Here is a 12,716-nt window from a genome sequence, read left to right as displayed (position 1 = left end):
GCGAAAGATTCCTTTGTTTGAAGGTTTGAACAAAAATCAAATTTTTTGACTTTTTGGCTGCCACGTTCACGTTTGATAAAACCACTTGCGTTATGAATGACAAATTCGTCTCATTTTTCAACGGAATTTTCACCCAGTGAGGACGTAAGCAGTGTTGCCAGAACTTTTTCAGAGAAAAGGCTAAATGGACAAAAAAATAAAGCTAAAAAAAGCTAAATCATAATTTTAGTTAGAGCTAAGAAAAATAGCAAAATTTACAATTAAAAACTTTTTGAACGTTTTTATAACTTTCTAAGAGTGTCAATGTTTAAAATAAAAAACGTATTTTGTACTTAGGTAAATATTTTTCGTAGCCTCACAAAATCTAGACAGCTTAAGACAAAGCTTTGTTTCCACCTCATTATTCTGTACACAGTGACGATTCGGTGTGATATTTAGCCCTTCTCATGAAAACCAATACCTAAGCATCCTCCCACTAAATTTACCAAATAAAAAATACTCCCATTCTTTACTCCGTGATTACAACTCGAGGGTACTTTTTCGGTCAACTCCGCAACACGATTCCCTGCAATATCAATATGGCCTGGTACCCGAATTAGGCTGACCGGCCAAAATTCCCTTGCCATAGCGAGGAGTTTAACAGACACTCCTGCTTCCTTAATGCTGACTCAGCCTGATGCTGGCGCTCTGCTCCGTCAAGCTTCGACCCATCCGTGTAGAAATTCACGGGTGTCGTCTTGCAACTACTGCTCCCCGTTCGCTTATTCCTAAAGATGATGTGAGTATCGAAAGAGTTCAAAATCCAGTCGAAACACGCAGATAGCGGATAAAGTCGGAGCCTTTCTTTGTGTTTTCTGACGAGGGAAAATACACACATGTTCGATATGTTTGTACCTCATCATCGCAAAGGGTGCGTTTAGATGCAAATGAATTTGAATATTTGTATACATATTCGGAGGGTATATTTTTAAATGAGAACTCGCCGAAATAAAATATCATGAAAGCATTAAACATTTTAATACTATTTAAATTTACAGTTAATATTTTGAGCAAAAGTAAAAGGCTAAAAAAGCTAAATAATTTTTAGAAAAATCTAAGGAAAAAGCTAGATGCTTAACAGGCATTTTCCGGCTAAACCCAAATAAAAAAAAGCTAAATCTAGCCGGAAAATCTAAAATCGCAACACTGGACGTAAGAGAAGAAAATGGAAGAAAACAATAATTTTTTGCATTGTTAACCGGAAGACAACTAAAATTCTTTGGTTCAACGAGTCATGTTTGCATGGTATATGGCGAAATGGGAAAAGTAGGTTTGAAGTATGTTTGAAAAGCCGCTTTTTAAACCAACATGACTCAAATGGGTGTAGTCGAGAGGCGAGTCAACACGTGCAGAGATGACTTGCGAGTCAGACGCACGTCTTGGCGCCTATTACTTTGAACAAATTCTTTTCCAATGACTACCTACATAATAGGTAGGCCAGTCTAGTGCCAAAGACGACAACAAAGTTAACGTTCGTACTAAGGCATCCAATCCCGGACCATTTTGTGATTCCCGGGATTTCGGGATCTTAAATTGGTAGTCCCGGGATCCCGGGATATTTCGGGATATTATTACCATTAATTAAAATATATTTTAATAATTATTTTTCAGCTATAGGCCGTATGTTAAATAAAACATTAAATGTTTTTCTGTTTTATTTACTTTTTATTTTTATTTTGGTCATTTTGTTAAAATATGCTAAAAAACTAGTTTTGCAGTCTTTCTTTAGTGCGAATACTAGAAAGAAAAATAAATCTGTGTTTTTAATAAAATAAATATAAATACCTTTATTTTATATCAGTTTAAAAAGCTAATTACAAACTGAATAAACTAAAAACTACGAAATTGAAATTCATTCATATTGCAGTCGAAGTCATTTTAACAGTTGAACTTTTTTAAGTTGATTTGCATAGTAAAGACCAGTAAATTTGGGATTTAAAATTACACCATCCTAATCCTTGTTTAATTCTCTATAAAAAACATGTTACAAAAATTGGGTGTTTTTTTAAGAACTATTTAATTTTTTTTTTGTATGACGAGGTGGTTTTTTTGTGAGAGTCAACAATGAAGTCTTTACGATGAACAGAATCCGAGATATAACAATTTGAAAAAGTACTTGATTATTTAGTCAGAATAACGAAAAAATACAAAATTTTACAAATCATATGTATATCCGAAGAAAAAAGGAAAAATATGAAGCCAATAGAAATTGTGACACCAAATTTGAAGTCCGGTATGAAAAAGAATGCTCCATANATAATAGGTAGGCCAGTCTAGTGCCAAAGACGACAACAAAGTTAACGTTCGTACTAAGGCATCCAATCCCGGACCATTTTGTGATTCCCGGGATTTCGGGATCTTAAATTGGTAGTCCCGGGATCCCGGGATATTTCGGGATATTATTACCATTAATTAAAATATATTTTAATAATTATTTTTCAGCTATAGGCCGTATGTTAAATAAAACATTAAATGTTTTTCTGTTTTATTTACTTTTTATTTTTATTTTGGTCATTTTGTTAAAATATGCTAAAAAACTAGTTTTGCAGTCTTTCTTTAGTGCGAATACTAGAAAGAAAAATAAATCTGTGTTTTTAATAAAATAAATATAAATACCTTTATTTTATATCAGTTTAAAAAGCTAATTACAAACTGAATAAACTAAAAACTACGAAATTGAAATTCATTCATATTGCAGTCGAAGTCATTTTAACAGTTGAACTTTTTTAAGTTGATTTGCATAGTAAAGACCAGTAAATTTGGGATTTAAAATTACACCATCCTAATCCTTGTTTAATTCTCTATAAAAAACATGTTACAAAAATTGGGTGTTTTTTTAAGAACTATTTAATTTTTTTTTTGTATGACGAGGTGGTTTTTTTGTGAGAGTCAACAATGAAGTCTTTACGATGAACAGAATCCGAGATATAACAATTTGAAAAAGTACTTGATTATTTAGTCAGAATAACGAAAAAATACAAAATTTTACAAATCATATGTATATCCGAAGAAAAAAGGAAAAATATGAAGCCAATAGAAATTGTGACACCAAATTTGAAGTCCGGTATGAAAAAGAATGCTCCATATGTATGTTATCTATATATTAATACGCTAACATAAATTTTGTCTCCGTTCGTTTGGCGATTCTACCGAACCGATTTCAAAACCAAAAACACCATTGGAAAGGCTTTTTTCTCTAGATGAGCAGAGTTTTTATGGTTTCAAAATTGGTTGAAAATTACGGCCTAAACCGTCGTTTAAACATTTCCGATTTGTGTATAGATGTTGCTGCAACATGTTCAATTTGAGATGTTTCGCATGTTGTTTCACTTCGCATTTGAAATTAAGCTTTGAAATAAAGATAAATATGAAGATGAAGAAATAAATGATAACGATGAAGTCAAAAAAGAAGAAGAAAAAAGTGAAGATAAAGACGAAAATGGAGACATTGACGGATAAATAAGAATTAGGGTAACTGAACGGGTAAGAAGATTTCTTGAATTTATGAAGTGAAACTTCTTTAGGCAGTTGGTTGGTTGGGAGTAAATTGTCAAATTCCAGGGGGAATAATGCACATGGAAATGCTTCTCAGTGGTTTAGCGGTTTGAGAATAAAAACAAAAACAAAGATGCCTAGAGATACAGGCAAAAACGAAGATCAAGGTAAATTTAAACANGTTATATAAGCTTATCGATTTATCACTGCTTATCGAATTGAATCGTCTTAACAGAGTGTAACGAGTTATCAAAATGTTTAGATAGTTTTCGAGAAATGTGGAGATGTCAAAAGTAAAAATTTATAAAGGTATACATTTTTACATTTTTGAGTTATCGAAATTTATCGAGCCATCGAATTTCACAGTTATAGAAATTGGTCGAGTTAACGAATTTTGTTGAGTTATCGAATTTTAGTGTTCTTGAAATTCATCGAACTATCGATATGTATCAAATCATTGAAATTTATCGATAAACTTGAATGTATCGGGTCAATTCCAAGTCCTGCCGAAGTCCTTCAATGACCTTCTCAGATAAAAAAGAAAATTAGTTACGTGTTAGCAGAAGATTTTCCGGTTAGTTAATTTGTACCGTATAAGTATCGCTACGTGTTAAGTTAGAAAACCTCTCCAAGGCTTCTGAAACTAGAAAAACTGTCGAATTTCGACAGTAACTGGCACTCTAGTATATATTATAACACAGAATAATGGTGGTATTAGAATTGTAATATTTTATTTGATTATTTGTAGGGTTGCATTTTATAATTCTTTTATGCCATTAAATTATATCTCGGGATCCCGGGATCCCGAGGGCTTGATGCCGGGATTTCGGGACTTCAAAAAGGGCTCGGGGCTCCCGGGATTCAGGATCCCGAATTCCGGTACTAGATGCCTTAGTTCGTACGCATACTTTGCATGCACATATGCATACACATATTTACCTAAATATATGTATATACATACATACACACATTGACATTTGTAGCTTCTTAGAAAATATTAAAATACCAATAACTTGAAATAAATGTTTATTTAAATTAGCAACCAATTGTTTGGTATTTTGAATAAATTACTAACAAGAATTTAAGAGACAAACGGAAAAAATTTACTGCGCATGCCGGTAACGCGAAGACAATAACAATAACAGAACAAGAAAAAGTTAAAATGCGCTTGAAACAAAATGCAAAAAAATTAAAATCTAATAATGTGAGCAGCTATAATTGTACAAAACTACGCATATAAAATGTATAATAAAGTAAAAGAACAACAAGAATACGCAAATAGCTTGTTTGCATGCACATATGTTTGTGCATATACATATATGAATGTGCATTAGAGTGACTCTTCGGTTTCTGGAGAATATGAAAATAGTCAAAATTCACCCTATAGAAATGTGCGACCAGCCTAAAATCTTTGAAATAAGCGAGAACTCGAGCATCCGACAACTAAAGTTTAAGCCGAATCTATAAAATTAACTGGCTAAATTTAAAAAATCGGCCATATAGTAATAAAAGCGGCCATTACTTCTAGCAATTCAAACCATTATGAGGAAGAACTTAAAGTATTTTTATAGTACGTGTTTATGCTAGGGGCTAATCCCCTAGTAAGGGACTTTATGACAAAATAATGACTTAAATATTGGGTTATCTGATTATGTGCTTATTGTTTTCCTCAGCTTACAAAAACAAAATACAGTGAAGAATAATAGTCTACAACCAGATATAACCAACGAAGTGTGAGTAACACCTGAGTTCATGTAATCGAGGATAATTATTTATTTTTATTTATTTATTAAAAGGGAATATAACTATAAATCGTTATACTACCTACAAAATATAACAGCACAAGCTACAGGACCTTTTGTAAGCAGTTAAAACTTGAAAAAATTTAAAATTTTTGGTTCTTTCTCTCTTAAGATTAATCGCATATTTTCGACATTCAAATCGTTCCTGACATATGTTCAACTAATTTTTACGTAAAATAATCTAGTTAACCCGTTAAAACCAGTGCAAATTAGGGACCGAAAATAACCGTTACCTAAATATCAAGCTTTTTATTTAGCGAGAATATTTAAATACACAAGTTTGTCCCTACAGAGTAAAAAATCGTAAATGAAAATTTTTGGGTAAAATCAGGGATCGCAAATGACCGTTAAATATCGACCAAGATTTTCTTTTGCAAAATCAATATATTTTATTTTTATCCAATATTTTTTATTTTTCCATCAAGAGTAATCGTTAAATATGGACTTTTATTTCTCGATAAAAACCCGTTATTACAGAGACTATTTTTTTATGACCGATTTAAATCTTTTGAGATCTAACAACCTAAATCTGAAACTTACGCTTGTAATATGATCGAAAAACAATTAAAAAATAACGATCAAAAATTTATTATATATTTATTATATATTTTTAAGTGACGTAGTATGTGGCGGCCGCTGTGGTGTAGTAATTAGCAGTGCGCGCTACCACTCCGCAGGGCCTGGGTTCAAGCCCTGGTCAAAGCAACATCGCAAAAAAAAGGAAAAGGGTTTTTTCTTAACAGCGGTCGCCCTCGAGTGTATTTCTGCCATGAAAAACAGCTTCTTATAAAAATAGAATCGTCGTTCGGAGTCGGCGTAAAACTGTAGTTCGCTCCCCTTGGTGTGACAACATCCAGGCGCACGCCAAAAATCGGAGGAGAAGCTTGGCCAAACACTAACATATGTATGTGTTAGCGCCAATCTGTTGTTAACTATTAGTACAGGTCATAGGGCTGGTTGAATAATTCACGAAACTGCATTTAAAATTTGTGTAACACTCTCAAATTCTCGACTTATTCTTAACAAACCATTTTTACAAGACTTCCCGTACTAAACAATTTTTATCTCGGTTATTCTTTACCCAATTTTAAGTTTTAATATGGCTTTTGAAAGAATAATATTTCAAGAAATAATAAGTTTTGTGAGCACATTGTAAATGTGTGGAAAGTTTTTGGAACAAATCCGTAATGTAGACCGACTTTTATAATTTTTTCCACTTCCAGAAAATTTTTTACCATTAAAATCTTTTGGTTCACAAGGACGAATAGGTATTGACAATGTCCTTTTAATTTGTTTATTTTTTTTTAAGCGAATAAAATTAGAAGGACGAAATTCGAGGAAATGTGGTCGAGTGCATATTAGTCCTTAACATATATTATTTTCGAAAATAATTATTGTAAAATTTCAAGGATATTTTTTCAATGATAAAATGTTAAAAGGACTTGTTCAATACCTCAACGTGTGTATGCACCAAAAAATTTAATCCATATTAATTCTACATAATTTTGTCTTTAATTCAAACCAATATCATACTTTTTGTTACATTGCACATATTTTTTAAAATAATTTAAAAAAATCCTGACGTCAGAGAGAAAAAATAAAAAACGTAGTTTTATTATAAATATTTGACTCATGCTTTCGTGGATATATACGATTTTTTGTATGTAAAATTTACTTTCGCACGGTGTTATATTCATAATAGTCTCCTTTAGCCATTTTTAAAAATCAATAGACAAATTCGGAAAGTTATAAACTTTCAAAAGAAAATTCCAAAATCACTTCGATGTAATTTCACAGGAAATATGAATAGGTTGGATTGGATTCACTTTGAAGTTTCAATAGTTCGTCTAGAAAAATTTGATTTTGCCCCTTTATAAAAAATGTCATAGCTTAATAATTTATTGATTGATTTTAACGAATGGTTCCTAATCGTAATTAAATATTCTTCTCGAAGTAATGATTATAAATACATACGGTAACCATTCCAACTGATTTTGGTGGGACAGTACCGATTTTAAGAAAATTGTCCCGCTGAATATTTTTTAAAAGTCGGGACGTAGAAGTATCCCGATTTTTCGTATTCATACTGATTAAATCCCAATTTTCAGTGTTTTATTTACTAACCGGTTGAGGACCGATGCTGCATATAGGCAACTATGACATGTTGATTTATAAATCTTGTTGTCTGGATTATTTTTTTAAAGGTTTCTTTTAGTTCATACTTTAGAATGTAGTGAAGGCAAAAAGCTGGACCTCTTGCCATTTATAGAACCAATTCGTTATCAGCACCTTTTTCTTGTGACCATTTGTGTAACTTAAATGTGGCTTGAAGTGGTTCTGCAACATTAAAAAAAAAACTGAGTTTGAAAATGCTGTATTTTTTTAATTTATTTTGCTTTTGCTGTGCTTTGACTTCGGCATGTATGATATCGTAAGCAAAGCAACAGAAATTCAGAAAAAAGCAAATGCTTTGGCTGTCGTTTTGCTGAAAAATTTCGAAAGCAACCAGACAGTTAAAAAACAATTTGTGAAAGCACAACGACAGCGCAGCGGCAGCAAAGCAACAGCAATTTGACTATCACTTGGCTGTGAATAGTGATGAGACGATACCATTACTTGGAAAAAATATCGAAAGAAAGTATCGATACCTAAAAAATATCGGATCTATAGTATCGATACCTAAAAAATATCGGATCTATAGTACCGATATCTACTCATATCCACACTTTTGGCTATGAAGGTATTCCGTACGACCTAAATAAGTTAAATTTAATTTTTTTAAGTCATAAGTTAACGATTATTTGGTTTGATTGAGAATGAGTTGAGCTCAATAAAGTCGCTAGTATTTTCAGTGCAAATAGTAAGATCGTGTTCACATGACGTGTTAAGCGCGTTTCATGTGAACGGGGTTTAATAAATTTTTGCATTGAGTTTAATATCGTGTTGAAACATCTGTACTAAGCATTCATCCAGTTTACTCTTCCACTCGAACAGTTGGGCCGTGAATACGATTAAAATTGTGGCAATTAACGGTCATCTGAGATCCCTGACTCTACCAAAGAAATGTTCACGACTTTTTACCCAGTAGGGACATACTTACATACATACGTATGTAAATAGCTATTCCCGCCAATTCAGTTGGTTTTGATCCATATATGTCCAGCATTTTTCTCACCAAAATCATAAATGAAAAGAGGCTATGGATGTTTTCTGTTATCCGAATGGGCGTGACACCAATCTCCAGCAGCTTCATTAGCTTCACCATTGGGCAGACGAGAGTATAATTGGTATGACAAGAAATAATAGTAAAGCGTGGTTTCGACATCCAAAAAATAAAGAAATGTTTGCCCGTTAGACGGTGAAATGCTTTGTATTTTGTAAATTTAATTTTGTAAAATTCAAAAAAAGCACTTAATTTTTTCAATGCGAAAAACTGATTTTTATTGTGCAGAAATTTGAATTTCTTCTTTACATGATTTAATTATAAACAATGTAAACTTAGCGATTTCAAAATAAAATAAAGGTAAACTAAAAAATAAAAATACACCATTTTTGATAATTTTAGTCACTTTTTATTTTAATTCAACTATAGCTGAATATGTTTCAGTTTTTATGCTTTTCGCATACGTATATGACTACTATTCACATTTACAAATAGAGAACGACCGACCATTTGGACTCTTCCTACCCTAATAAACATGCACACTAGGGTGCCCATCGAAAATGCATTTTTTGGGAAATTTAAAGACCCTACAAGCCAAGTCCAACAATAGATTATTTTATACCATTTTAAAGGCCTATATATCCTCTTTTCAGATCATGTTCGATCTTTGAAATCGAATCAAAAACAGCCAATCTACAAAATTTGTCTGACCTCACTTGGCAGGACCTTTAAAAGATCTATAAAAATAGGTAATAATATTTCTCATAAAAGCGAATAAAATTAGGGCATATGGTCTGAAATTTCAAAAAAAAAAAAAAATAAAAACATTCTCGATGGACACCCTAATGCACACAACCACTATTTGAATATTCTTAGTGAGAGGGGCTCAGGGAAGAGCGCACATGAATTCACAAAGGCACGATGTTGGCGCAAATATCTTTATAATTCACACAGGCATTTTTACATAAATACATATTTACTTGAACGCCGAACGGCTGTAGCAAAACATGGCAAGGAATAATAAAAATACATACATACAGCTGAAAAATAAAATAAAATAACTTTAAAAGATAATACCAATGCTACGTAATACTATCAGATGTGATAGACGTGGCATGCGGCTTTAAAAGAAAAAAGCACAATCGCCAATAACACTAATGCTTAGCAGTATCAAAGATCTTTGAAATTGTTAAAATAACACTACTCCTATGTATCTACCTACCCTTATGTCCAACTGATTAAGTCAAGTGACATTTTTACTAGTTTTGGTTTTTTTTTATTTCGTTTATTTTAGGTTTATATTTCTTTTTTATAAAAGTCTAGCACTTTACCTAACCAGCCCCATATAAATCCACAATTCAAACTGCGTACAAAAATTATGAAAATTCAACAAACTTTATAACATTTGCAGTTATATGCAGTTTTGTAGCCCGTTAAATTTTAGTAGGTTAAAGCGCAAATTTCACGACGCCGGAAGATCGCATTGACTTTTAATATTTTTTTTTTTTTGGCTGACGGTGTTGTGCCTTTTCTTCCATATAAAATATGCTCGACAATTTCGTTTGTATGGAAGAAAACGCCTAGCACCATCAGCATAAAATATTATTAAATAAAAATTAAGGCGATTTTCTAGCGTCTTGCACTTACCCTACTAAAATTTAATGCGCTACATAACTGCATACCCAAAATTTTTCTAAAAATTCTAAATGAAAGGTTTAAAATTTTTGGGTGCAAATGTTAAAGTTTGTTGGATTTTCATAACTTTTGTACGAAGTTTGAAATGTGGATTTATTGGCACTGGTTTGGTAAAGTGCTAAACTTTTATACAAAAAAGCATGAACATTAAATAAACAAAATAAAAATAGCCAAAACTAGTCAGCTGACCACAAGTGTATATGTAGGTATATACATACATACAAATTGAATATATATACATATATATATACACACATATGCACATACATAAAATTAATTCGCAAAAACGCAAGCCAAAAAAGTGTAGCCATGTAATACACAGCCAACGGCGAGACCGTCCACAATCAGTTTCCCGTTGAGGTTCACGCGTCCAACACGAACCAATAAAATGTTGAACACTTGGAGTGCGTAAGTGTCGATCAGTTAGTGGCGCTGACTTGCATTTGCACTGGAGCGCATTTTTTCGCATTCTCAATAATCATCTATGCACTTTTTGCATAGAAATGCTTACATAAATAAATACTAAGTAAATATTCGGGTTTTACGCTGGTGTGTACGGTGCTTTGACATTTTTTCTTATTTGGGAAAAAAGCATTCAAATTCAATTTTTAAAAGGAGTCTAAACATAGATGTATAAGTATATTTGTTTTAACATCTGTGTTTACTTTTGTGCTAATTACTAAAAAAGAATCATTAACACGAGCGGCGGCAGTTGGTACAATGACAGCGCAGGGTTGGCATATTGCATTCCCGGCCCACCAACATTGCTGTTTGTGACGAAGCAGGACGGTAGCGTATAAAGCCAACAATTACAAAATGAATTAAAAACTAATAAATAAGTACATAGAAACCTGATAACAGCAGCTTTTATTCATTTCTTTTTACCTACACACGAGTATGCGCTTAAGGTACTCAGTATTCGCACTCATTTTTAAAGTACATAGCAGTCTTAACTCAATGATAAGGTCGCACAAGTCTATAACTACATATATACTTAAATAAAATTTTAAAGGGTATTTTAATAGGTGGTTACAAAAGTTTTCATTTAAATTTAGCGACGACAATTAGCACGTCAGAAATTATATCAATTAAGTATGTACATTAGACTGCATCACTCCCCATACAAAAAAATCGTTTCTGTTTTTCCATTGGATTTATATAAGCTATTATATTTTAAGACTTGCACAAAAATAGTTCGGAAAAATATACCTCCAAAAATTTAGTTTTTATGAATAAAAATAGTTATTTAAGGTATTAAAAAAATTACCTCAGATGAAAAATCAGTTTAAGCTTAAAAGATTTCCATAAAACATCTAAACAAATTTTCTTCTGATAACAATGAGATTTTTGAAGCTTTTTTTTTGAACTTTTTCAAAGAAAAAAACTTTAACTCAGCCAAAATTTTGCCGATTTACACTTATGAGGTATCATTGCAAAGGCATTTTCTTTTCCTTTTTCAAAGTATGAAAGAGAAAGGTAGGAATAAGACGTGTTGATATTTGAAAAAAATATATATATATTTAGATGTGAATGAGTTTTTTGCAAAGAAATAAAAAGAGTGAGGAAGTACCTTTCCACTGATACCTCATTAGTTTAAATCGGTATAGTTTTGGCACAGTTTTTCAAGGTCTTCTTAAACCAATCTTTGAAAAAAGTTAAAAAACAATATCAAAAATCTCAATATTACGATTCCGTTGCATTTTTTTTATATTTTATGCAAATTTTGAAAGCTAAACTGTTTTGTCATCTGAAGGGATTTGTTTCAAAAAATTCTTTAAGACAATTTTTTATTCATAAAAAACTTCATTTTTGGAGATATTTTCAAATCGGTCCAGCTTACGTAAATCTCAACTACACAAAATTTTGGCACCCTGAAATTGTGCATATGGAAACTGTGCATACGAAATAATGCATATGAAAAAAACCGAAATAATGCATATAACAAAAACCGAAATAATGCATATGAGAAAATACCGAAATTATGCATATGCATACTTTCGTTTTAAAAGCGAAATAATGCATATGAGAAAATACCGAAATTATGCATATGCATACTTTCGTTTTAAAAGCGAAATAATGCATATGAGAAAATACCGAAATTATGCATATGCATACTTTCGTTTTAAAAGCGAAATAATGCATATGAGAAAATACCGAAATTATGCATATGCATACTTTCGTTTTAAAAGCGAAATAATGCATATGAGAAAATACCGAAATTATGCATATGCATACTTTCGTTTTAAAAGCGAAATAATGCATATGAGAAAATACCGAAATTATGCATATGCATACTTTCGTTTTAAAAGCGAAATAATGCATATGAGAAAATACCGAAATTATGCATATGCATACTTTCGTTTTAAAAGCGAAATAATGCATATGAAAAAAACCGAAATAATGCATATATGCACAGTTTCGTTGGAAAACCGAAATAATGCATATGGTAAAAACCGAAATAAAGCATACATGCACAGTTTCGGTTGAAACCGAAATAATGTCTAAATGCACAGTTTCCATAT

At 31.8% G+C, this 12,716-nt stretch overlaps 1 protein-coding gene across 4 annotated transcripts in view; it reads left to right on the top strand.

Annotated features, from left to right (window-relative positions):
- LOC108355403 (2,3-bisphosphoglycerate-dependent phosphoglycerate mutase-like) overlaps positions 1 to 12,716 on the top strand; it is a 60,720-nt gene that overhangs the window by 29,961 nt on the left and 18,043 nt on the right. The window contains exon 1 of one of the 4 annotated variants that reach the window (XM_017606573.1): positions 10,543 to 10,602. The exons of 2 other annotated variants lie outside the window; for them this stretch is intronic. In XM_017606573.1, the coding sequence (XP_017462062.1) occupies positions 10,583 to 10,602 (20 nt within the window). In that variant the 5' untranslated portion in view covers positions 10,543 to 10,582. Of the gene's footprint in view, positions 1 to 10,542; positions 10,603 to 12,716 lie in introns of those variants that run through there. One more of the 4 variants, XM_017606591.1, reaches the window with a different exon arrangement.

This window comes from Rhagoletis zephyria, unplaced genomic scaffold (assembly GCF_001687245.7).
Source record: "Rhagoletis zephyria isolate East Lansing unplaced genomic scaffold, Rhagoletis_zephyria_1.1 Rzeph_scaffold_00163, whole genome shotgun sequence".
In the NCBI taxonomy this organism is placed as follows: Eukaryota; Metazoa; Arthropoda; class Insecta; order Diptera; family Tephritidae; genus Rhagoletis; species Rhagoletis zephyria.
Note: the sequence above shows the minus strand (reverse complement) of the source record. Positions and strands in the feature narration are given on the sequence as shown.